At 35.5% G+C, this 23,391-nt stretch overlaps 1 protein-coding gene across 1 annotated transcript in view; it reads right to left on the bottom strand.

Moving 5' to 3' along the window:
- The window catches only part of DPH5 (diphthamide biosynthesis 5), a 38,207-nt gene extending 15,248 nt beyond the window's left edge, over window positions 1-22,959 (bottom strand). The window contains exons 1-4 of the mRNA XM_045547432.1: window positions 22,853-22,959; window positions 22,494-22,651; window positions 16,735-16,859; window positions 7,140-7,248 (exon numbers count right to left, since the gene is read on the bottom strand). Coding sequence (XP_045403388.1) covers window positions 7,140-7,248; window positions 16,735-16,859; window positions 22,494-22,628 — 369 coding nt within the window. The 5' untranslated portion in view covers window positions 22,629-22,651; window positions 22,853-22,959. The remainder of the gene's footprint in view (window positions 1-7,139; window positions 7,249-16,734; window positions 16,860-22,493; window positions 22,652-22,852) is intronic.
- Between the last annotated feature and the right edge of the window lie 432 nt (window positions 22,960-23,391).

The following is a 23,391-nucleotide window of genomic DNA, read 5'->3' as shown; positions in this document are numbered from 1 at the left end:
GTGAAGTGGGCCGGGTGTGGTGGCTCAGTCCTGTAATCTTAGCACTCTGGAAGGCCGAGGTGGAAGGATTGCTTGAGGCCAGGAATTTGAGGGTGCAGTGAGCTGTAATGATGCCACTACATTCTAGCTGGGGCAACAGAGCAAGACTTTGCCTCAGAAAAAAAAAAAAAAAGAAAAGAAAAGAAAAAGAAAACTACGAAGTAGAAAAGAATGATGGTAAGGCGAATATTAAAAGTGATTAGAAACAGTAAAAAATGGAAATGGAAAGCAAGGGAAAAATTTTTTTAATATGTCCACAATTTAGCAGGTGGTCCAAAATAGTTCCTAAGTGACTAAAAGAACAGAAAGAGCTTAGATGGGTGCTTCTAAGGTTACTGAACAACATAGAGCTCTGATGTCCTTATTACCTAGTTTAGTGTTCTTTGTACTAAGCTGGGTTTTATTATTTCTACATTAGTCCCTGGACAACAGTGAAACCAACCAATGCTTCTGAAAACTAACAATAAGAGCTACTACAAGGTCAACAATGCTGATTATCATGATGAGTGTTATGGTATGAAAAATAGAAAGGAAATGAGCTGTTACTTTTTGAAAGTAATATTTTTCCAAAGTAGAAATGTATTATATAAACAGAGAACATATAGCAATAGTCAAGGTCACTCATGCAATAGCCAGAGAAAGTGGAAGCATTTCATAATGATGAGAAAATTATACAATCTTTTTCCTGAAGTCAGCCACAACTGATAACACAGCTTTTATCCAGAAATCATTGCTACCCAGTTTCATGGAACTATCTCATTTATCCGTCCTTTAAAATGTCTCAAAACCATTTCAGTCACCCAATTTTGATTAAAAAATTAAGATATTATATCACACAAATGATTAATAAAAATGATCAATACCACAAAAATAAGTATTTCAGAATTTTGTAATTTCTTCTAATTTTTCTTTGGCCTATAGAGTCAAGTAAATGTACACATACTAAATGTTGAATAAGAAGACTGAAAGAAAATATACTAAAATTGTAACTGTGGATACCACTAGGTGGTAGGAATACAAATGCTTTTTAGTTTCTTCTTTATATTCGTTGTATTTTCCTAATTTTCTATGAGAATATAAGTCATTTATTACCAAGGAAAAATATTATTTTTTTAACCAGTTCTTCTAAAGCGGGGACAATGCAAAATGGATGCAATTCTGATCCTATATGACTAAGCTCCTAAGTGCTTCCGCAGAAATGTTAAACTCAAAGAATTCAAGAAAAGAAAGACTTTATTCTTCCTGTCTTTTGTGTATTGAGAAAAATCCCTGATTTGTTAAGACTTATCAGCAATTTATTCAGCAAATTTTCGTTATCAGGAAGTCTAAACACAACCAACTTGCCTGGTTCTAGACAAATAAATACCTCTCCTTCATTAAGAACACGTGTAAAATACTAAATAATACAAGTATTAAAAATATCTGTTACTTAGGAATTTAAAATAACACGATTTTGAAGTCTACGTGTTTGTAACAAATATTTTAATTGTGAAAAATCCTAAAATTTACTCAATAAGAATTTGAGTACCTAATGTATCTTGGTCAAGGTAATCTTTGCCAAATGTTGGAAACCAGGCCAGCTTTTTAGAGCTTCCAAATCTATAGGATATTAGAGCTTATCTCGTTTAGTAATTTTCATACATTTTAGTGCCAAATCTTTTTTCCAAATAAACTCTTAAGTAAAACATCAATGGAGTTAAAGATAATGGCTGGGCTCCTACATGATTTACATCTTCATTGTTTGGTGTTATGTCATTACTTCATCATCAGCAGAATCCCTGAAGCATCTTCATAAATCACGGTGAAGTTTGAAAACCAATGACCTTGTTCAACTTTCCTCCACATCCTTACCACATACACTTATAGTTAAGGACCTTAAGATTCAGAGAAGTTAGATGATTCCTTAGTTACTGCCTGGACAAAAAGTAAAACCAAGACCTTTTCATTTGTAGTTAAACTGTAAATCTTTTCCATTATATTTTTCCCCTACCAATTCTACCCAATAGTCAGTCAATTTTGATGCAACATATATAAGTCTTGTGTTAACTAACACAGTAGACAGCCAAGGTTTCTGTAGTATGTAAGCATGCATTTGTGCATGTGTGTATGTGTTTCTGTAACATAACACAAATCCCCCAAAATGTTTCCATGACTCTCTCCTTTAACTACTTTTCTCTCTGTTGGGAACATCTGTCCTCTTGCTCATCTAGCAAACTTCTTGTAATTCATTTTTGTAACCACTTGGTTAGAATTAGTTATAATTTACATACCATAACATTCACCCAATTTAAGTGTACAATTCAATGATTTTTAGTAAATTTACCAAGCTCTGTAACCATCATTATACTCAGTTTTAGAACATTTTCATCACCCCAATAAGACCCCTTATGTCCATTTATAGTTAATCCCTTTAATGCCCAGCCCTAGGCAACCACGAATTACTTCCTGTCTCTGTAAATAGGCCTTTTGGGGACATTTCATATAAATGGAATCATAAAATATATAGTCTTCCATGTCTGGCTTCTTTCACATAACATACATGTACTTAACATCTATGTCATAACTATTGACTCTTCACAAGACAATAGTAGAGACTTCAGGGCAACATACATACCCTCAAGAGTCTAGGAGTCAGATAAACCTAATCATATGCTTCTACATAATCAATTCTATGATTAATCATGGTCCTGAAACCACAGAAAGACTGGCACAGGGTTCTTAGTGACAGTAGGTAACTCCTCTGACAATGGTAAGTTAATAGAACCAACCAAAACAGGAAGCCAATTAAGCAATGGTAATAGAACAGTTTAGCCCCACAGACAAGTCTTTGAGGGCAAGGATCATAATAACTGGTAGTGGAGATGGTGGGAGAGGACCCATTAGCATATAGAGCCCATTTCCTTTCCTAGGATTATCAGTAAGGGAAAAATGGCTCTCTACATCTCTCCAAATCTCAATTTTCTTATTAGAAACTGCTCTTATAGGTCCACTTCTTTGATCTTCTTTTACACCCCACTTCCTCTATGCAGCACAAGCCACCATCATCTCTCCTGTAAATGACTGTATATAATTAGCCTCCTAATTGATTTCCTCAATTCCAATCTTGCCTGGCAGTTATTCAATCTCCACATACCAACCAGAGATATCTTTTTAAAAATTTATTGGATTAAGTATTTCTACTGCTTAAACCCCTCCAATGGCAATATATGTCACTTAGAATAAAATCCAAACTCCTAATGTTGAATTAGAGAGCCCAGTGATCTAGCCCCTACCCACCTATCCAACCTCAGGTCACTCTTCCCATTCCCTGCTGCAATCCAACAAGCCTTTCTTTGGTTCCTTTAACAAGCCAAGCTCAATCTCACTCTAGGGCCTTTGTACTAACTGTTCCCTCTGACTGGAATATGCTAGTCCCTTCTTTATTCATACCTAATCTTAAATGTCAACTTCTTAGAGATACCTCCCCCAATCTCAGTAGCAACCTAGTCACTCTCTAACATATCAGTCTACTTGAATGTTTTATACTTCCCACTATCTGACAATTATCTTTTTATTTATTATTGTCCCTTCTTCCTACTAAAATAGAAGCTCTTTGAGAGCAGGGATCTTATTGGTCAAGTTTATCACTGTATCCAAAGGTATTTAGTAAGCAAACAGTAAGTAGGTAAATAGTATTTGTTGAATGAATGGATCACTATTCCCCTTACAGATGTCTAACTTGGAAGTCTCTAATAAGCTTGCCATTTTACAAGGAAAATTTTCATAATGAATATGGTGTTTGTGGTAATAAATTTTAATTTATGGGCTGGGCACGGTGGCTCACACCTGCAATCCTAGCACTCTGGGAGGCTGAGGCGGGTGGATCGTTTGAGCTCAGGAGTTCGAGATCAGCCTGAGCAAGAGTGAGACCCCGTCTCTACTAAAAATAGAAAGAAATTATAAGGACAACTAAAAATATATGTATAAAATTAGCTGGGCATGGTGGCACATCCCTGTAGTCCCAGCTGCTTGGGAGACTGAGGCAAGGGGATTGCTTGAGCCCAGGAGTTTGAGGTTGCTGTGAGCTAGGCTGATGCCACGGCACTCTAGCCTGGGCAACAGAGTGAGATTCTGTCTCAAAAAATAAAAATAAAAATAAAAATAAATAAATTTTAATTTGTGGTATGCCTGTAACAGAATGCACATCAACAGGCTAAATGTGTGTGTGTATATTATATACATATGAAGTACTAAATGGTTATGCAACTATTTACCATTCATTAATACTAATAAACAAGAATTTTCTGTTGGCTAATATACTATAAGACAAAGTTCATTAAAAATATTCAATGGTTGATTCTGAACTCTTCATGCTGTTTCTTTAGAAAACAACACCATGGTACAAAAGAGTTGATAAACTGATAGTTTAAAAGTTTGGGCCATTTCTAGGTTAGGAATTTCATACTACTAAAGCAAAGAGGTTAGAAAGCATATACTACTCCTGTCTGTCACAGCATCTAAAGTAGTACTTCTGTTCAGCAATTTGATGGGTGCTTTTGAACTCATGGGAAAGCTCTTTCACAGAGATGACAGAATGCCTTTCAAAAGTAGTGCCTACTTCCCTTCTTAAAAATTGTGCAAGAGGGCATGATAAGATAATCTGCTAACATTCTACATTTAGCAAGTGTGTTCTGAAAATTAAAATCTAGTCTTCCAATCCTGCCATGCTAAAAGAAAGATACTACAGTTCTTTCACTTTCTAAGATTTTTATGTGTCTAAGTTTGTGCTTCTCAAAGTGTGGTACCTGTACCAGCAGCTTCAGCATCACCTGAAAATTTGTTAGAAATGTAAATTCTCAGACCCATCCTAGATCTACTATCTCAGAAACTCTAAGGGTAAGACCCAGCAATCTGTCTTCCAACCACTCCAGGTGATTTTGTTGAATGCTACAGTCTGAGAACCACTAGTATAGATTTTGTTTCTTCCATAAATACTAGACCAAATAGTAAAGAGAAAAAGGTCAGCTATTATAAGGAAGGGGACTTTGCAAAAGTGTTTGCCTTATAGAGGATATCTATACACTTATTTTACAATTTAAGTGTGCTATGCATGTAACTATTTTTAAATGCCTTTTACATTAGAAAACTATACAACATGGATTAATAATTACTCCTTTCTCTTGGAATATGATGAATTTGGGTGGTATAGAAATATATGTTCATAGAAATTTCATCAAGAAACAAGACAGAACCTAGAAAGGTACTTCCTGTTTTTCACACTAGTAAGTCATTTCACATCTAGATTAGATAATAAAACTAAGATAGGGTAAAAATGATCTGTGGCTGCTTACAGAAATCCCATATACAATGGTAAGAAAGTTAAATCTTTTGAAAAATATATTAAATGTGGATGTAACCTTAGGGGCTTATATGGAGACTGCCAAATGTCACAGTAGATTCCCTCTCAAATACCTTCATCCATTTTAGATACAAGAAAAATTAAACTTTATCTATCAGGGTGGAGGATCAGAAGGATAGGGTTACCTATGTTTAGTTCTAGCAGGTCTATTTAACAGATTTACATGGGATGTGTTTTATTTTTATGCTTAAAAGAAAGCAAAACAATTTTAAATAAAAATAGTTACAATTAAGAGCAAAATAGGATGAAGAAAGGGCTAGTTAATTTTCCTCACAAGACATAAAACTATGTGAAATATGAAAAGGATGTATGTTCCATTACCTTAAGGTTTATATATCTTTATCTATCACATGATAATTTATTCCCCTCTTTTTTCCTTCCTTCTAGCAATAATCAATTCTTAAAAGGTAGCAATTTCTAAAGCAAAGATTACCAGACTAAGAATCAAGAGTTTTAACTCCATTTTTGCTACTACCTATCCAAATGACCTTGGGGACACTTTGGAATCATTTTCTCCATCCCTAGCATTCCTTGTAGCACTAACATTTTATAGTGCTATGAACAGTATTCAACTTACTCCAACACAGAAATGTTCAGAGGGGTTTTAAACTGTAAAAAAAGACTTGAACTGGCAAATTTTAAGTATGCACATTAGACAAAAAAATTACAAAATTCTATGCCAATTTAAACATAATAACCAAGAGCAAGTTGTGAAAGCTGAAAGGTGAATCATTTATACTTTTTCTCTGGTCTTTACAACCACAGGCAATATTGTGAGATGAATGGCCAGTATTAGTCAATTAAATTGAGCTATTCTTCCCAGGTCAAGGAGAAAATATAGACTCCTTTAAAGCTATACACATAGCACCGATGCCTGATGCTCAGGTATCTTCTTGTAAGTATCTATTTTTAAATTATGTATTTCAGGAAGACATACTGGCGAATATTTTATTTAGTAGATTCTAAGGTGCACATTATATTCCTATTTTAATATATCTGAAATAGGAATGTGTCTTAACAATCACTGAAATCTTAAAACCACTGTTGGCCATGAAGCAGTCATAGTTGTCATAGATTATGCATGTGTGAACATCAGAACATAAACATCAAACTTGGAAAATGAACATCCGCAGCTTGGAAGAAAATCTTGGAAACAAGTATGGAACACTCTTTTAACTCCTCAGAACCAAGATCATTGTAGATAAAAATAACTAACTTTACACATCAATAATTGCAAAGCTGGCTTAAAAGTCTAACATCACTTTACTGATTTTTTTAAGAAATGCAGAATCACATTGCTCTCTATGGCACAGAAAACAATACTGTGTGGAAAAACATGACCTCAATGATGCGAGTAAATCATTTGGAATAATGTAAAAAGGTTTTGGGACTATTTAGCCAACTTAATTAGCTTATATTTTCCTTTTATGTATGTAAAAGTTGGATATAAGATTAAAATCATTAGCTAAATCTAAATGGCCTATTCCAATGAGAGGGAACAACCCCCTAAATTACAGGAAAATCTAGTATAAAACGTTAGTATATACTAAATAGTCTAGTATCAAATAATAGCATGTTTTCTAATTCATGAAATACAATATTTCTCTTCAAGTAGAAGCAAAAAAAAAAAGAATACAATAAAATCTACTTGCACTTTTTAGAAAAATAAAACATTTTTGCTTAATTCCATTAAAAAATTTACCTGTAAACCACAGCAGCCTACAGCATTCATTATGGAAGCATTGTGAATAACACGATAAGGGATTCCCTGCTTTGTCGCTCTCAGAACAAGATCACTGTGTGTTGTAGCCCTGCAGGGAGAAAAGAACAGGTTGGATTAAAGGAAACAACACTGACTTTTTAATACAGTAAAGCCGTAGTATTCTATGAGTTCAAGGTAATCAAAGAGTCAAGAGTGCTATATTTTTTCAAATTCTAGATGCCTGCATAAGGCTTTCACCTGAGCTTTTTAGCAAGAAAATGTTAACACTACACATGCCCCTCACAATTTTAAACTGCAACTACATCACTCTTAAAGCAGCCTTGACAGCTGCTGGAAAAAAACACATTGACTTGCTCGATGTCCTATTAATACCTGAAAAAAACATCTGTGGGAATATAAGCTCAGCAACTTAACTCAAGCAACAATTAATTACTGCTCTAGAGTTCTAAATTATGGAACTAAACCTTACTTCTTTATTTCCACTATATTCTGAAGGTTTTGTTTTTGTATCAAGACAGAATATACAGACACACCTCATAGATATTGCAGGTTCAGTTCCAAAGCACCACAATAAAGCCAATATCAAAACAAAGTGAATATCAAAATAAAGCGAGCCACACTAATTTTTTGGTTTCCCAGTGCATTTAAAGTTATATTTACACCATGCTGTAGCCTATTAAAGGTGTAACAGTATCAATTCTAAAAAGACAATGAATATTCCTTAATTCAAAAATGCTTTATTGCTAAAAAATGCTAACAATCATCTGAACCTTGAGTTAGTCATCTGAGCCTTGAGATAGTCATAATCCTTTTGCTGCCAGAGAGCCTTGCCTCTGTGCTGATGGCTGCTGATTGGTCAGGGTGGTAGGTGCTGAAGGTTGGAGTACTGGAGTAGCTGGCAATTTCTTTTTTTTTTTTTTTTTTCAGAAGGAGTCTTGCTGTTTCCCAGGCTAGACTCAAGCTTTTGGGCTCAAGCAATCCTCCCACCTAAGCCTCTCAAGTATTTTTCTTAAACTAAAATAATAATGAAGTTTGCTGCATCAACTGACTCTTCCTTTCGTGCAAGACTTTTTTGTAGCACCCAATGCTGTAAAATGACAGCATTTTACCCCTACAATTTCTTTCAAAATTGGAGTTGAGCCTCTCAAACCCTGCCACTGCTTTATCAACTAAGTTTATGGAATATTCTAAATCCTTTATTGTCATTTCAACAATGTTCGCAGCATCTTTACCAGTAGATTTCATCTCAAGAAACCATTTTCTTTGCTCATCCATAAGAAGCAACTCCTTGTCTGTCAACGTTTTATCATGAGATTGCAGCAATTCACCCGCATCTTTAGGTTCCATTTCTAATTCTAGTCCTCTTGCTATTTCCACCACATCTGCAGTTACTTCCTCCATTGAAGTCTTAAACCCTCAAAGTCAACCATGAGGGTTGGAATCAACATCTTCCAAACTCCTGTTAATGTTAATATTTTGACCTTCTCCCGTGAATCACAAATCTTCTTAATGGTATCTAGAATGGTGAATACTTTCCAGAATGTTTTCAATTTATTTTGTCCAGATTCATTAGAAGAATCACTACCTATGGCAGCTATAGCTTCATAAAATGTATTTCTTAAATAATAAGACTTGAAGGTCAGAATTACTCCTTGATCCCATCCCAAAATGGATGTTGTGTTAGCAGGCATAAAAGCAAATAATCTTACAATCTTCATCAAAACTCTTGGGTGACTAGGTATATTGTTAATGCACAGTAATATTTTGAAAGGAATCTTTTTTTCCTGAGCAATACATCTCAACAGGCATAAACGCAAATAATCTTACAATCTCCATCAAAACTCTTCAGTGACTAGGTATATTGTTAATGCACAGTAATATTTTGAAAGGAATCTTTTTTTCCTGAGCAATACGTCTCAACAGTGGGCTTAAAATATTCAGTAAACCATGCTATAAATAGATGTCCTGTTATCTAGGCTTTTTTGTTCCATTTATAAAGCAGAGATTTAGCATAATTCTTTAGTGCCCTAGGATTTTTTACTGGCTTCAACTTAAGTTACCAGCTGCATTAGCCCCTAACAAGAGAGTCAGCCTGTCCTTTGAAGCCAGGAATTATCTTCTATGAAAGTCCTAGATGACATCTTCTTCCAATGTAAAGCTGTTTCATCTGCATTGAAAATCTGCTGTTGTGTAGCCATCTTCATCAGTGATCTTAGCTAGATCTTCTGGATAACTTGCTGCAGCCTCTGCATGAGGATTTGCTGCTACCTACAGCTTGCACTTTTATGTTATGAAGACGTTTTTCCTTAAACCTCCCAAATTGACCTACTAGCTTCAAACTTTTCTTTTGTAGCTTCCTTACCTCCCTCAGCCTTCGCAGAATTAAAGAGAGTTAAGGCCTTACTCTGTTTTAGGCTTTGGCTTAAGGGAATGTTGTGGCTGGTTTTATCTTCTATCCAGATCCCTAAAACTTTCTCCCTATCAGCATAAGGCTGTTATGCTTTCTTATCATTTGTGTGTTCACTGGTGTAGCATTTTTAATTTTCTTCAAGAACTTTTCCTTTACAGTCGCAACTTGGCTAATCATTTGGCACAAGAGGCCTAGCTGTTAGCCTGTTTGGGCTTTCAGCATGCCTTTCTCACTATGCTTAATCATTTTTAGATTTTGATGTAAAGTGAGATATGTGCAATTCTTCCTTTTACTGGAACACTTCAAGGCCATTGTAAGATTACTAATTGGCTTAATTTCAATATTGCTGTGTCTCAGGGAACATGGAAGCCTGAGAAGAGGAAGCAAGTCGGGGAATGGCCAGTTGGAGCAGTCAGAACACAAACATTTGTCAATTAAGTTCACCATCTTGTATGCATTCAGTTCTTAGTACCCCAAAATAATTACAATAGTAACATCAAAGATCACTTATCACAGATCACCATAACAGATGTAATAATAATGAAAAAGTTCAAAATACTGAAAGAATTACCAAAACATGACACAGAGACACACAGTGAGAACATGCTGTTGGAAAAATGGCACAGATAGGCTTGCTTAACACAAGGTTGCCATAAACCTTTGATTTATAAAGAATGCAATATCTGTGAGGCATAATAGAGTGTAACAAAACAAGGTATGACTGTACAGAAATTTCCATAGCCTGTCATTCTTTCAGTCTTTATATGAGAGTTCTACTTGATATAATCCTAATTGGATTTTACATCTAACAGTCATTTTATTTATAACTGTTTCCATTGGTTACTGTGCATGATTTGTGTGTGTGTGTGTGTGTGTGTGTGTATGCATATTCTGCCTGGTGCCTTTCCTTTTTTGAGATAAATCTCATGACTATAATTAAGTAGACTGGGGTAGAAAGAAAATGTATATAAATATGGATACTGTGAAATGTAATGCCATATCAATTTACAACCTCCTTTTAAAGGCCTTTTTCCCTCTTAGAAAAATTTCAGGCCCTACTGGGTAAAGCAACATTTGCATGTTTGAGAAATTACATATGAACAAGCAGAACTTGTCAACGATCAAGGCATACCAAGCAGGAAGATCAAGGGCTCTCAGCCCATGAGGCAGTCAGATTCAGATTAACAAATATACACCAGGGAAGTCTGTTTTCAATCATATACATAAAATAAAAACTAGTGTGAAAAATAATCATTAAACTGATCTAGAGCGAGCTTTTAAAAAATAACATGAATGCCAATTATAAAGAATGTTTTTCATATCACTTTCAACAGATTCTTGCTATTTAACATTAAGAATAATGAAAACTGAATTAGTTACTTGGCAAGCTATTTAAATAGATGAGGAAAAAGAAAAAGTGGTTTAAAATTATATCTCTATCAACAAGGTCATTTAAAATCATCACATACATACACAAATTTGCTATTTCTAGGAATGTGGCTCAAACCAAAATCATGTGTTTATATGTATATGTACATATGCCCAGAAAAAGTAACAAACTTGTCTTAATTAATAACGTGCTTGTTACTTGGAATTATTCTAAAGGCAATTTCAAAAAAGGAGATCCAAAAATTTTTTCATAGAATCAATAAAATCAAGTATATAAAGGTGACCAATTTAAATGTATGACTAGGTAGGTTTGTTTTAAATTTTATTTTATAATAACATCAGTTTGCAGATATAATATCATATTTGACTAAGATATTAATGGTGGCCCCAAAATGCACTGACATTTGGAATGATACAGTGAAAATGATGTTCTCATGAACTACTGGAAACAGTATAAATTGGTGCTAACCTTTTGAAAAATAATTTGACAATATGCTTTATACTAGAAAATGTCCATGTCCACACCTTTTGTTTTTTGTATCTTAAAACCTATTTTGCAGAATCTACCATGAGAAAACAATCTCAAATGAGGGAATGAAGAAGTGGAAGAGGCAGAAGGGATTATATACATTAATTTATACATAGAGACTTTATAAAGCCTAATGATAGGCTTTATAGGAGATAAAAGTGGCCTAATGATAATAATGCTGACATTCACTGGACAGTTATTAGGTGTCAAGAGTTGTTTAAACACATTACATGGAATGGAAGCAATCAAATGCCCTATGTTAGGGCACAGGTAAAAAAAAAAAAAAAAAGGCATATTTTTTGTATGCATATGCCACTGATGAAAAGGTACACAATGTTGGGATAAAAATTATGTGGTTCATTTATAACAATACATATAGTTAAAGAGCATATTAAGATACAGAATGGAATATGGAATAACAAAACAGAACTATCATTAGAAAGAGTTCATTTGACAAACTTTTTGGGAGATTTAGGAATAGAATGTTTGAGACTATCAACTCTCACAATGATTGAGTCAGAGCTATTGGTGTAGTATTTATTTATAGTCATTCATGTTCTTTATGTGATTAATTTCCACATTCCTTTCAATAGCAAGTATAAAAAGGCAAAGATGAGCACTACATCAACTTACTTTACCATGACCTTTAATTATCTTCTTAAAGAACTTATGATTGCTAGAGATGGATAGTGGCGATGGTTGTACAACAATGTTAACGTCCTTAATGCCATTGAACTGTACACTTAAAATGGTTAAAATGTAAAGTTTTGTGTTATGTGTATTTTTAAAAATTTAAGGAAAAAAGAAATTTAAGATTGAGCATCCCGAACAATTTTTCCTTTTATTTAATATGTTTTATTCAGTAGAAAGGGGCTTAAAATTAAACAAGGGACTTTTTTTCGTCATATGTAGAAAAGAATTTCAGTGCCTTGTTTCATTCAATATTCCTTTCCTGGTTTCTCTATTTAATCCATTCAAATTCTAATTCTTCAAGGCCCAATTAAAATTACTCATTCCCCATCATCCTATTTCTAAGCACTACATCCCAATAGTAATCCAGTGGTAAATAAATAACTGAAGTACAGTAAATATTTCTAAAACCTGAAAATAAATACAGGGTTATATATGAGTCACTGAGATAGAGCAAATTAATTGCCAAAGAGTTTAAAAAAATAAATAAATAAAATAGCACTTACTCCTGAATAAAATAGGAGTAAAATCTGAGCTGGGTCCTAATTTTATAATTAGTAAAATTACATGTTACTAATTAGAAACTGGGAAAAACAGTCTGTTTTAAAGAAGCAGCATGAGCAAGGACATGGTGTAAGAATATTACAAAACACTTATGAAATGGAAAGTTGTACAATTTGCTAATAGCAGTCACAAAGAGTAGCTGGAGGAAAAAGCACAAAAACTTCAAGATTTAAGGTCATGAAAGGTCACTGAATGTTTTTGAGCAGAGCAGTAACTAACCAAGGCACTTTCTCTGAGCCTCAGTTTTTTTCATTTACATGGAATTTTCCCTTCCCCTTCCTCTTGACCCACCCCATAATCTCCACTCGTTAAACCCTATCTAGACTCAACTCACCTACCAACTCCTCCATAAAGCCACCACTGATGAACTCCAAACATGGTACTTTTAAATTCATGCACATTTTCCATCCTCACCTTATGCTCAAACTCTCAGCACTGTATCAAAGTTGGCCAGTCTTTCCTTTTTGAAATGGTCTCTTTTTTTGGCTTCTGTGACTACATACTCTCATTTTTTCCTTCCCCTCTAGCTCTAGATAGACTATGAAATGCCAAAGTTTCCTAGGGCTTGGTCCTAGGCCCTCTTCTCATCCTATTCTTCTCTCCTAAAGTGACTTTATCTGTTCTTCCTGCTTTAAATACCATCTCCATATTTATGACTTCAAAAGCTACATCTTTAGGATGCCCCATCCCCTAAGCTCCAGCAGCAGCTATCTAACTGACTATCTGACATCTTAAATTCAACACATTTCTAGAACCAATTCTTGCTTCCTCAAATCCTGTTCTCTGCTGGTTTTCAAGTGGCACCATCAACTACTGCATTATAGAACTAAAAATCTGGAAGTCAGATTTACTTCTTTCCTTTTCCTCATCTACCACATCCATCCCAGCATTTTTCCTTCTAAATACATTCCAGACTGTCCTTTTCTCTCTTCCATCAGAGACACTCTTACCTCCCCCTAAAATCCATTCACTCAAGCATTTAGAGTGACTGTTTTAATCATGTTAATCTGATTGTGATTTTTACTGCTTCAAATCCTCCAAAGGTTTACCACTGTATTTCAAGTAAAATTCCCAGTCCATCCAAGGCCTTACGTGGTCTGGCTCCTGCCTACCTCTGTAACACCTTCTTCTCATCTTTTCTCTCTCACTCACCCTGCCCCAGCCACCCTGGCCTTTCAGTTTCTTGAACACATTCTTGATCTTCCTTCTGCTTAGAATGTTCTTCCCTTCTGCTATTCCTTTTCATTCTTCAAATACTTACTTAAATATCACCTCCACAGAAAAGCTTTTCCATATGACCCTACAATAAGAAGTCTCTTTCTGTTGTTTCCTTTTTTTTTCCTTTATAGCCCTATCAAAACTTAATTTTTTTTCTTTGATTACTCTTGGCCTTCCCACTAAACTATAAACCCATGTGTTTTACCATCCAACATGTAGAAGTTCCTTGCACAGGACAGGTGTTCAAAAGATATTTATTGGACGGATAAATGTCAGTTCAAGATATGTGTGGTCTTTCTTTTTTGACCTTAGGCAAAAAAACCCAGAAACTCCTTCAATGAATATTTAATTAGTATGTACAGTATGCCACATACTGTGAAGAAAGCTAGGGAGATAAATGTGAAGGATAACCTATAAATCTAAGGAAAGAGTAGATGTACACAGTTATAAAAAATACGTTGTGAGGTTTTTATATGAAAACTAACATGAATGCTACATGTCAGCAGTTAAGTGGATATATAACTTCAGGTTGGGGTAATTAGGGAACACATCACAGAGAATGTGATTATTTGAGCTGAGTTTTGAAAGATGGGAAAGCTTCTTCAGTCAGAGATAGGTCAGAGGGCATCAGAAATGAAGGAAGCAGTTTCAACAAAGGCAGGAAGGAGAGAAATCATGATGATTAAGGAGGGGCAAACTGGTTAGCATGATGTGGGCTTTAGTACAAGAGTGGCAGCACATGCGTAGAAGGGCAAGTTGGCTGGTACTTTTAATGTCTGGCTACTGGTGGAGATAATAAAGTTCTCATGTATGAGCCCAGGTGAAGTTTCCAAACGATTAGGTAGAATAGTGGCAACTAGAGTGGAAAGGAATAAAGGGACGTGAAAAAGTTGATAAAATAGAAGTCAATGGCAGTGCTTCTCAAACTATGGTGAAAAGACAATCTTTGGGGTTCTAAATTGTCACAGAACAATAGTTTCATAAAATGCAATAAAAATGAACTACAGTTATGTGCTACATAATGACATTTTGGTCAAGGAGAGACCACATATATTATGGTGGTTCTATAACATTATAATATCATATTTTTACCATACCCTTTCTATGTTTAGATATATTTAGATACATAAATACTTTCCATTGTGTTACAATTGCCTGCAGTATTCAGTATAGTAACATACCGTACAGGTTTGTAGACTAGGAGCTACAGGCTATACCAGACACTCTAAGTATGTAGTAGGCTACACCATCTCAGTTTGTGTAAGTACATTCTATAATGTTCACACAATGACAAAATCACCTACCAATGCATTTCTCAGTGTATCCCCTTTGTTAAGTGATACATGACTATATTAGAAAAATAAAATATAAAATAACATAAAACCCACGCCCCCAATTTTTATTTTTATATTCAGCAGACATAAATTATACTTTTTAAAATGGCTACAAAAGTTTCTAAATGCTAACTCCATTTCTGTATTTATCTCATCATGGACTGGTAATAGTTTGTGGGTCAGCACCAGTCTGCAAACCTCACTTTGAATAGCACTTTTGTTGTTCATTGGACATTGTAAATGAGTGGATGCCATGAAAATCAAAAGCAACTCTGAGATTGCTCATCTAAGTGACTGTAAGAATTGCAGTACCATAAAGTTCAGGAGTTTGGTGGGGGGAGGTCTCACTGTAGAAATCATGGGTTTTATGCAGTAGTAGTCACTGTCTTCATGAGAAAATCCTATAAGAGTTACAAGACATTTTCTATACGGGATTTTTCATTACCCTTATTTTATTTTATTATTCTATGGCTACTAAAAAAAAAGAAGATAGGTACAGCTAATTTTAAGAAAGCCCTAAGTTTACAGGAAACAATGTCAAAGGCTAAAACAAACTATTTAAATATTTTAAAATGTGTATGATTACCCACTGTCATTTGCAATCAAGTATAATAAAGATACACAATCTCTGGCACCTCATATTCATATAAATTCATATAATTGATATAAATATTCATATAATTCATATAAATTGATATAAATTATTTTCTTTTTGACAGACACATGCTCATGTAACTCCATTCTTTTGAAAAACATTTTTGGTGGTGGGCTCATAGTGATTTAATTGTCCTTATGTTCCTTAAATCTGTGACATAAATCTTGGGTCACCAGCTGTAGACAAAGAACTCTTCTATTTGGCTTTACATAAGAGATTGATGATGCTTGACTAGGCAAGTAGATGCCCATCTTCTTGGTAATGAGAAAGAATAGAGCTCCCAATGGATATAAGAAATTGAAATCAGAGGCTTGATAAATGACAAATTCAGGGCAAAAAAGTGACAGCGGTCCTGTCAAATATTAGATGCTTAAAAAGGGGGGGAAAGCCTAGGAGAAAGGAAGCCAAATATGCTTGTAATTATCTTAAGCAAATGACAGGCATGACTTTTGATAATATAATGAGATATTTGATAATGATATACTAATTAAGACATTTGCTGCCCCACATGACCTTCTAAAAAAACAGCAGAAGCAATGATACAAACTTTATAGTTGACACCTGATAATGCCATGATACCTCTGATGATGTATTTACCAAACAGATTTTCCTCATTAATCTCAAAGGTAATGAAAGTTTAAGCTATGAAATTTTAGACAGAGCTTAGATAAACAGAGTCCCTCGTCAAGACCTGGCAGGTAAAAATTTTAAATGTAATAGAATAATTCTTGCTGATTAAAAAAAAGTAAATGAATTAAAAACTCAAAATATTTGCTTTGACTTACCCAAATGGATCACCCACCACAAGGAATGCAACATCACTGATATCAGCATCCTTTAAAATATTATCTGCTTCTTGTTCCACTTCTTCTCTATCAGCAAGAATCAATTTTCTTCCATAAAACTCTTCCTACAGATTCAAGTCCAAGATCAAAACAAGAGACAGCAGGTGACCATATCAATACACATACACAACAATCTTTGGGTGTAATCTTTGTCTGGTACAAATCTTGGCAACCATCCAATATAGTTCACTCAATACTAGCACCCTACATCATATTGCAATTAAAACTCTGTCTTTGGGGCTATCTTAATATCCCAAAGGAGACAGACCTCTTAACATCTGAGGCTTTTTTGCATTTTAAATGTATCTCTAAATATGGTTCTGATAGACTGGGAAGAACATTGTAGGATGAACAGAGAATATGTATTCATGAGTCCCACTTTAGAAACATGATATAATACAGAATAAATATATTAAACAATAATTATAAAGAAATATGGTAGTTTAGATTTTAGTAAATTTTCTACGAAAAACTGTGTGGTATCTCAGCTAAAATAAAAAGTAACACCAATGAGAAATAATAGAAAATTAAGATTTAGCTATTTAGCTATTTACAGAACCAGTGAACATTCTTACTTAAATGCAGAAAAAACTAATTAAAAACTGTATTCCCTAGTTATTGCTAAAAAGGCAGAGTTGCAGGGGAAAGAACTGACTTTTAAATCCATAGGAAGTTTCCACATAACTGCTTTTGAATTAATCCCCTGCAGTTCAACTTTAGACAAAAAATCCAGCAGAGAGTGACTTAGTAAGCTGGTGGTCATGTGGTAGTGGTTACAGGCTATTATGCAAGATCATGAATCTTCCAACTGATTTCCTGTGGAGTAATGTATAATTGAAATGGAGTAAAAATGGATGCATAGATAAATAATATGGTTTCTTATATATTGAGAAGTTTGTGTGAAGTGTTAAAAGTTATAAAGATTGCTGTCCTGGCAGAATATCTGACACTCAATAACATTTGTCAAACAAATGGGTAAATGAACAAATGATTAAGCGTCCAAAGATAAATGCTATATAGTTCTAACTCTAATAATTATCTCCTAATACTTAAACAGAATCTGTTCCTAAAATATGAAAAAGATCCCTTCCTTTCTCTTCATACCTTAAGAGAAATGTTCCAGAAGTCCCCAATGACAATGTTTTTATAGATGAATCTCTTTATTTTCACTTTTACCATGTACTTTTTCCTTAATCACTAATTTTTATGTTTTACTTTGATTTTATGAACCCGGAAAACTTAATAGTTGCAGAACATTTATATTCACATATCTAAGAGGACACATGAATGTTTACTGGAAACTAAAGGAAACTATGGCTTTTTCTAAATTTCTAACATTCCTTAGAAAAAACCAAGAAGTTACAGGCTACTAGTTTAAATGCTAGTAGCAATGCTATCCCATACCTACCTTATCAACGATTTAACAGAAACAATAAAACCCATTTTCTCTTCAAGACTTCTATCATGCATCACTCTGTACTTAACATTTATCCTAAGAAATATTTCACTAACTGAGACAACAGAATGTTTATTCACACACTCAAATATCCCAATATAATCAAACAGCTGATCCTCTTGAAATAACAATGTTTAACACACTGACTGCCACTAGAAAAAAAATTTTTTTCCTTGGGGCCACAGTGTTTTATCATGAAAATAGAATAAAAGCTTTCAAAACAAAACAATCCTTTCTAATTAATGAAAAATTTGTTATTTTTTATTGTTTTCTGTGAGTTATATGCAATTAAATTGTCAATATTAATTGTATCAATAAGAACATCAACAAGAAAGATTTTCAAGAAACAACTGCAGGGTTTTGCCCAGGGGGCCATATATCATGTAACATGTACACTACAGCATGGCAGCATGAGTTGCCTGACACCACGTGGCTCCCAAAGTAAAGAGACATGTGAGTTACATATGCTTCACAAGGCCCTGGGCTCAAAACTAGAGAGAGTTAAATACAACTCACATGGCAGTTAATGTGTTAAAAAAGGGAAGAGATAGCAAAACCAGTAAGAGACTGGTACTACATTATTTTTTAATTTACCCACTTATTTATTCGTTCACTCAATCACCATAAAAATATTTCTTACTCACGTCTTCTGTGCTGAACTCTGTGCCCAATATTGGAAGACAATGATGACTAAGACATACATAGCCTCTGCCCTTGAAGAGCACACTGTCTAGTGGGAAATTAACTACCACATCAAATGTACTACAGGAGCATCAAGCCTACTCAGTGATCAGAGATGGAAAATAAAAAACAAACAGTACAATTTAACAAATGATTTTAAATTTGCATCATATATATATATATCCAATGACTGATTAGCTAATTTTTTTACAACCTCAGCCCTAATCATCTCTCATTCATGAAAACTTAAGGTAAAATTCAAAATTCATTCTTTGGCTGAGCACAGTGGCTCACACCTGTAATCCCAGCACTCTGGGAGGCTGAGGCAGAAGGATCACTTGAGCCCAGCAGTTTGAGGATGCAGTGAGCTATGATGATGCCACCACACTCTAGCCTGCGCAACAGAGCGAGACCCTGTCTCAAAAAAAACAAAAAAAAATTCATTCGTGCTCTAAGTTGGCAGTTTTTCTATATGAAAAACAGGGTAAAATTAAAATTATTTTCAGGTATTTCTGGAAGGACATACAGGAAATTAGTAATAACTTCCTCCAGGAAGAAAAATTGGGATAGAAATCTTTTGACATATATATATATATATATATATATATATCTTTTAGTACCTTTTAAATTTCAAACTGTTTAATGGATTACCTAGTCAAAAAGCAAAAGAGTAGAGGCTCAAAGCAGTATAAGGAAACAAATGCGAGGACAAAATCTTTAAAAATACTACATTTAAAAAAGGAAAAGAGAAATAATGAGTTTAAAAGGGGGAGTGAGAAGAATGGAAAAGTAGGAATAAAAACAAGAAAGTCAGTTTCAAAGAATGGTTAACCACATCAAAAGAGGTAAAACACATAATGATTCAAAACCATTACCCAAAGTTCTTGGCTAGTAAAGAAATGTTCAAAAAATAGAGAAATATTCTCAAGGAATGGAAGTGAGCCTGCAGGGATCTGAGACCTGAGTGGAAGTGGAAACAGTAAAGGCATGCTTTTTCACAAAGTTTTGGACAAAGAAAAGATAGAGACAGAATAATAACTATAGGGAAAGAGGTTTAAGAGAATGGACAATGTTTAAATATGGTTTCAGGATGAGGGGAGAAGGACGTTAATACAGGTTGAACATAAAGAAGAAAGAGGGTGGGGGGAGGGGATGGGGGCATAACTACATGATGAGTGCGATGCGCACTGTCTGGGGAATGGTCACGCTTGAAGCTCTGACTCGGGGGGATGGGCAAGACATGGGCAATATCTATAACCTGAACTTTTGTACCCCCATAATAAGCTGAAATAAAAAACTAAAAAAATAAAAAAAGAAAGAAAAACTGATACATTTCCAAAGAAGGGAGAAGAAGGGGTTTTACAAAACACATTTACGTGGAGTTATGTCTTGGACAGGAAGAGAACCTCATCTTACAAGTCACTTTCTAAGGCTAGAGGGAAGACAGATTCAGATTTACGGTAAGGGCAGATGAGAAGTTTATAAAGTTCATAGCTGATGGCCTCATCTTTCTCCTTTACTGTTCTCTCCTCTGTGTCCCTGATCTCAATTCACAGCAGTTAAACAGGAAGACAAGGTAATAGAGGGAGCTGGTATCCAGGTGACATAAGTTAGGAAGAAACCCCCGTCTGGACAGCTAAAAATATATATAGAAAAAAATTAGCCGGGCATGGTGGCACATGCCTGTAGTCCCAGCTACTCGGGAGGCTGAGGCAAAAGGATTGCTTGAACCCAGGAGTTTGAGGTTGCTGTGAGCTAGGCTGACGCCACAGCACTCTAGCCTGGGTGACAGAGTGAGACTCTGTCTCAAAAAAAAAAAGAATACAGACATACAGAATACTAAAAAAGTCAAGAGTAGTAGATCTCAACTCCGGGCTGTTTTGGTTGATATCCTGGGGCTCTATCACTTACTATCCATATGACCATGGACAAGTTTCTTAACTTTTCTGTGCCTGTAAAATGTGAACAGTAATTATAGATTAATAATCCTAATCAACATGTCAAGCATTTAAAACAATACATGGTAAATGTTCTATAAAACTTATTATGGAGGAATAGATATTCTAGCACCCTAAAAAAGTATACATAATTTACCTATAGTGATATTGGGCTCAGCCCAAGCCTTTACTATATAACTAATAACCTTGCAAGTATGTTTTTGGAAAAAAATACTTTAAAAAATTATAGCAACCAAAATTAATATTTAGCTAGCACTTAAAATTTACAAAGCACTTACACACATTCACTGTAATGAAACCCTACATAACTCTCCAACTGGTTATCCCCATTTGACAAATGAAGAAATTGAGATTCAGAGAAGTTTGAAAATGTGACTGCTGAAAAATACCATTTTTAAACAATTTTGTGCCAGGCACTATGCTAAGAAACTACAAAGTGGGTGTTTTTGAACCCATTTTGCACAGTAAGAAATTCAATGACTTGTCCGAGGTCACATTAACATGTAACAGGGCAAAGATAAAACAAACTTTCCTCTGTGCCATGCTCTGACACCTTATGCTTATAAAACTGCCGTTTTATTATGTGTCTCTATTCTCTTAGATAGTTTGAAGTCCATTCTAGTTTTCTATGATCATTCATTAGAGAGACATATTTCCATCATTTTGAGATTAGATATTTTGGCTCCATCCTAACAGTGACAAAAGTGGGAGCCAAATCAAAGCAGGTAATTAGATACAACTTTTATTTCAATGAATGGCCAATTCAAGTAGCACTCCTTAATTCCTTCGTCAAGATTTTAAACTCTGAGACCTTCAGAATTCTCTGGATTGTGAATCTTAGAGGACAGAAGACCTGAAAACCTTAAGTCACTTTTTTGTTTGGAACACATGACAAAGATAACTCTAAAAATCTACTCCCTTCTCCCATAGCACATCCATTAATCTTTTGAAGTTAATCTATATTCTACTTGGAGTTTGACAATGAACCTGAACTTAACCCTACGTCCAAAATTTCCTGAGCCCTTATCAGGGCCAGCTAATGTATTAATATAATACACTAACAAATCCCCTGGTTACTTAGTCCCAGGTTCACTCAATATATACAAGTGTATGAGTATAAGCCTTATTGGGAGATGTCTATCTAAAAGGCAAGAGCTCTCTGAATATGATACAGACAGAAAGGCAATGACCATTCCTTATGGAAATACTTCCCAGGGGTAAGATTTCAGCTTGGTTTTTGAATATCTAACCACCTCATTAAGGTTGAGTCAGCACCTCTTTAGCACTCAACAAACGGTTTCTTGGCTCTCTCATGAAATAGGGGATTTTGATAACTATCCCCAAGAGTGTAAAATAACTTTCCTGTTTACTGGAAAAAGCTGCAAAATTAGACTTGTAAAGTAGGACAAAGCACCCTTTCATTTTCCAAGTCACTTAGCTGGTGTACGATTTCCATTCTCCAACTCCTCAGATCCTTAACGATCAGGGGATGTATTTTAAAGGGTTTTAACAAGCAGACCTTAAAATTCTGTTCAGCTGAGTGTACGAAAACCAAATGTTAGATAGCTTTCTTCCCAAGAGGCTGGGGAACCTTAAGCACCTACCAAGGCTTCCTTCCCTACAGTCAGGACTGAGGTGTAGGCTTCCAGATACACTCGACTGCAGCTTCTTACAACTTCCAGGCCTTTGACTGTGATGTCCTTGGCATCTCCCAGGCCCAAGCCGATGAGGTAAAGCATTTCAAACTCCAGGGGAGGAAAGACTGCAGGACGAAGTGAACAAGAAAAACAATGTCAGCTACACCAAGGATACCTAAAATCCAGTGATCAACACGAAGATGAAAACCAAAGCACACGAGGAGCGGCATATCACAACGAGAGAGGTTTGGGAACTTTATGTTAAGTGTTTTAAACAACCCTACAGCTTTGTCTCTTGATATGCAAACCTAGGAGCAACTAATTACCCGCTGAGAGAATTATAGCTCGTTCCCAGTCCTCCCCAAATTCCTAACTGCCGCCTTCCCGCAGAAGCAATTGTCAAAGAGCCGGATCTGCGCCTAGCAAGGACGCACGCCGCTAGCCTCACCTACGGTGCCGCAAAACGCAGGCTCGTTTACTGCACTTTACGACTAGTCGGAGAGGCGGGTGAGCGGGTTCCCGGAGAGGGGAGACCAGATCCCGACTCCCCTGGCAAAGACCCTCGGGCCTCTGGGGCGGGGAGACGAAAGGTCAGTGGGCTGGGATGAGTTGGTCAAGCGCCTCCTGCAAGGCTTCGGGGAAACGACCTAGCGCGCCCACGATCCCCCTAACCAAAGGTTTAAACTTCCCCTTCCTGGGCCCAAGTAAATGCAGTAGCTGTTCGGCGGGGAGGAGCCTGAGTCGACGGTCAAGCGCCCCGGGAGAGTCAGTAGGGGCGCTGCGCCCTGCGACTCTGCTCCTCCTGGTAACAGAGGGTCGCACGTGGGAGGGACTTCCCTAATTTGCCCCGAGTCTGCCCAAGTGC

This window comes from Lemur catta, chromosome 3 (assembly GCF_020740605.2).
Source record: "Lemur catta isolate mLemCat1 chromosome 3, mLemCat1.pri, whole genome shotgun sequence".
Lineage (NCBI taxonomy): Eukaryota > Metazoa > Chordata > Mammalia > Primates > Lemuridae > Lemur > Lemur catta.
This window is presented reverse-complemented; position numbering and strand designations above follow the sequence as displayed.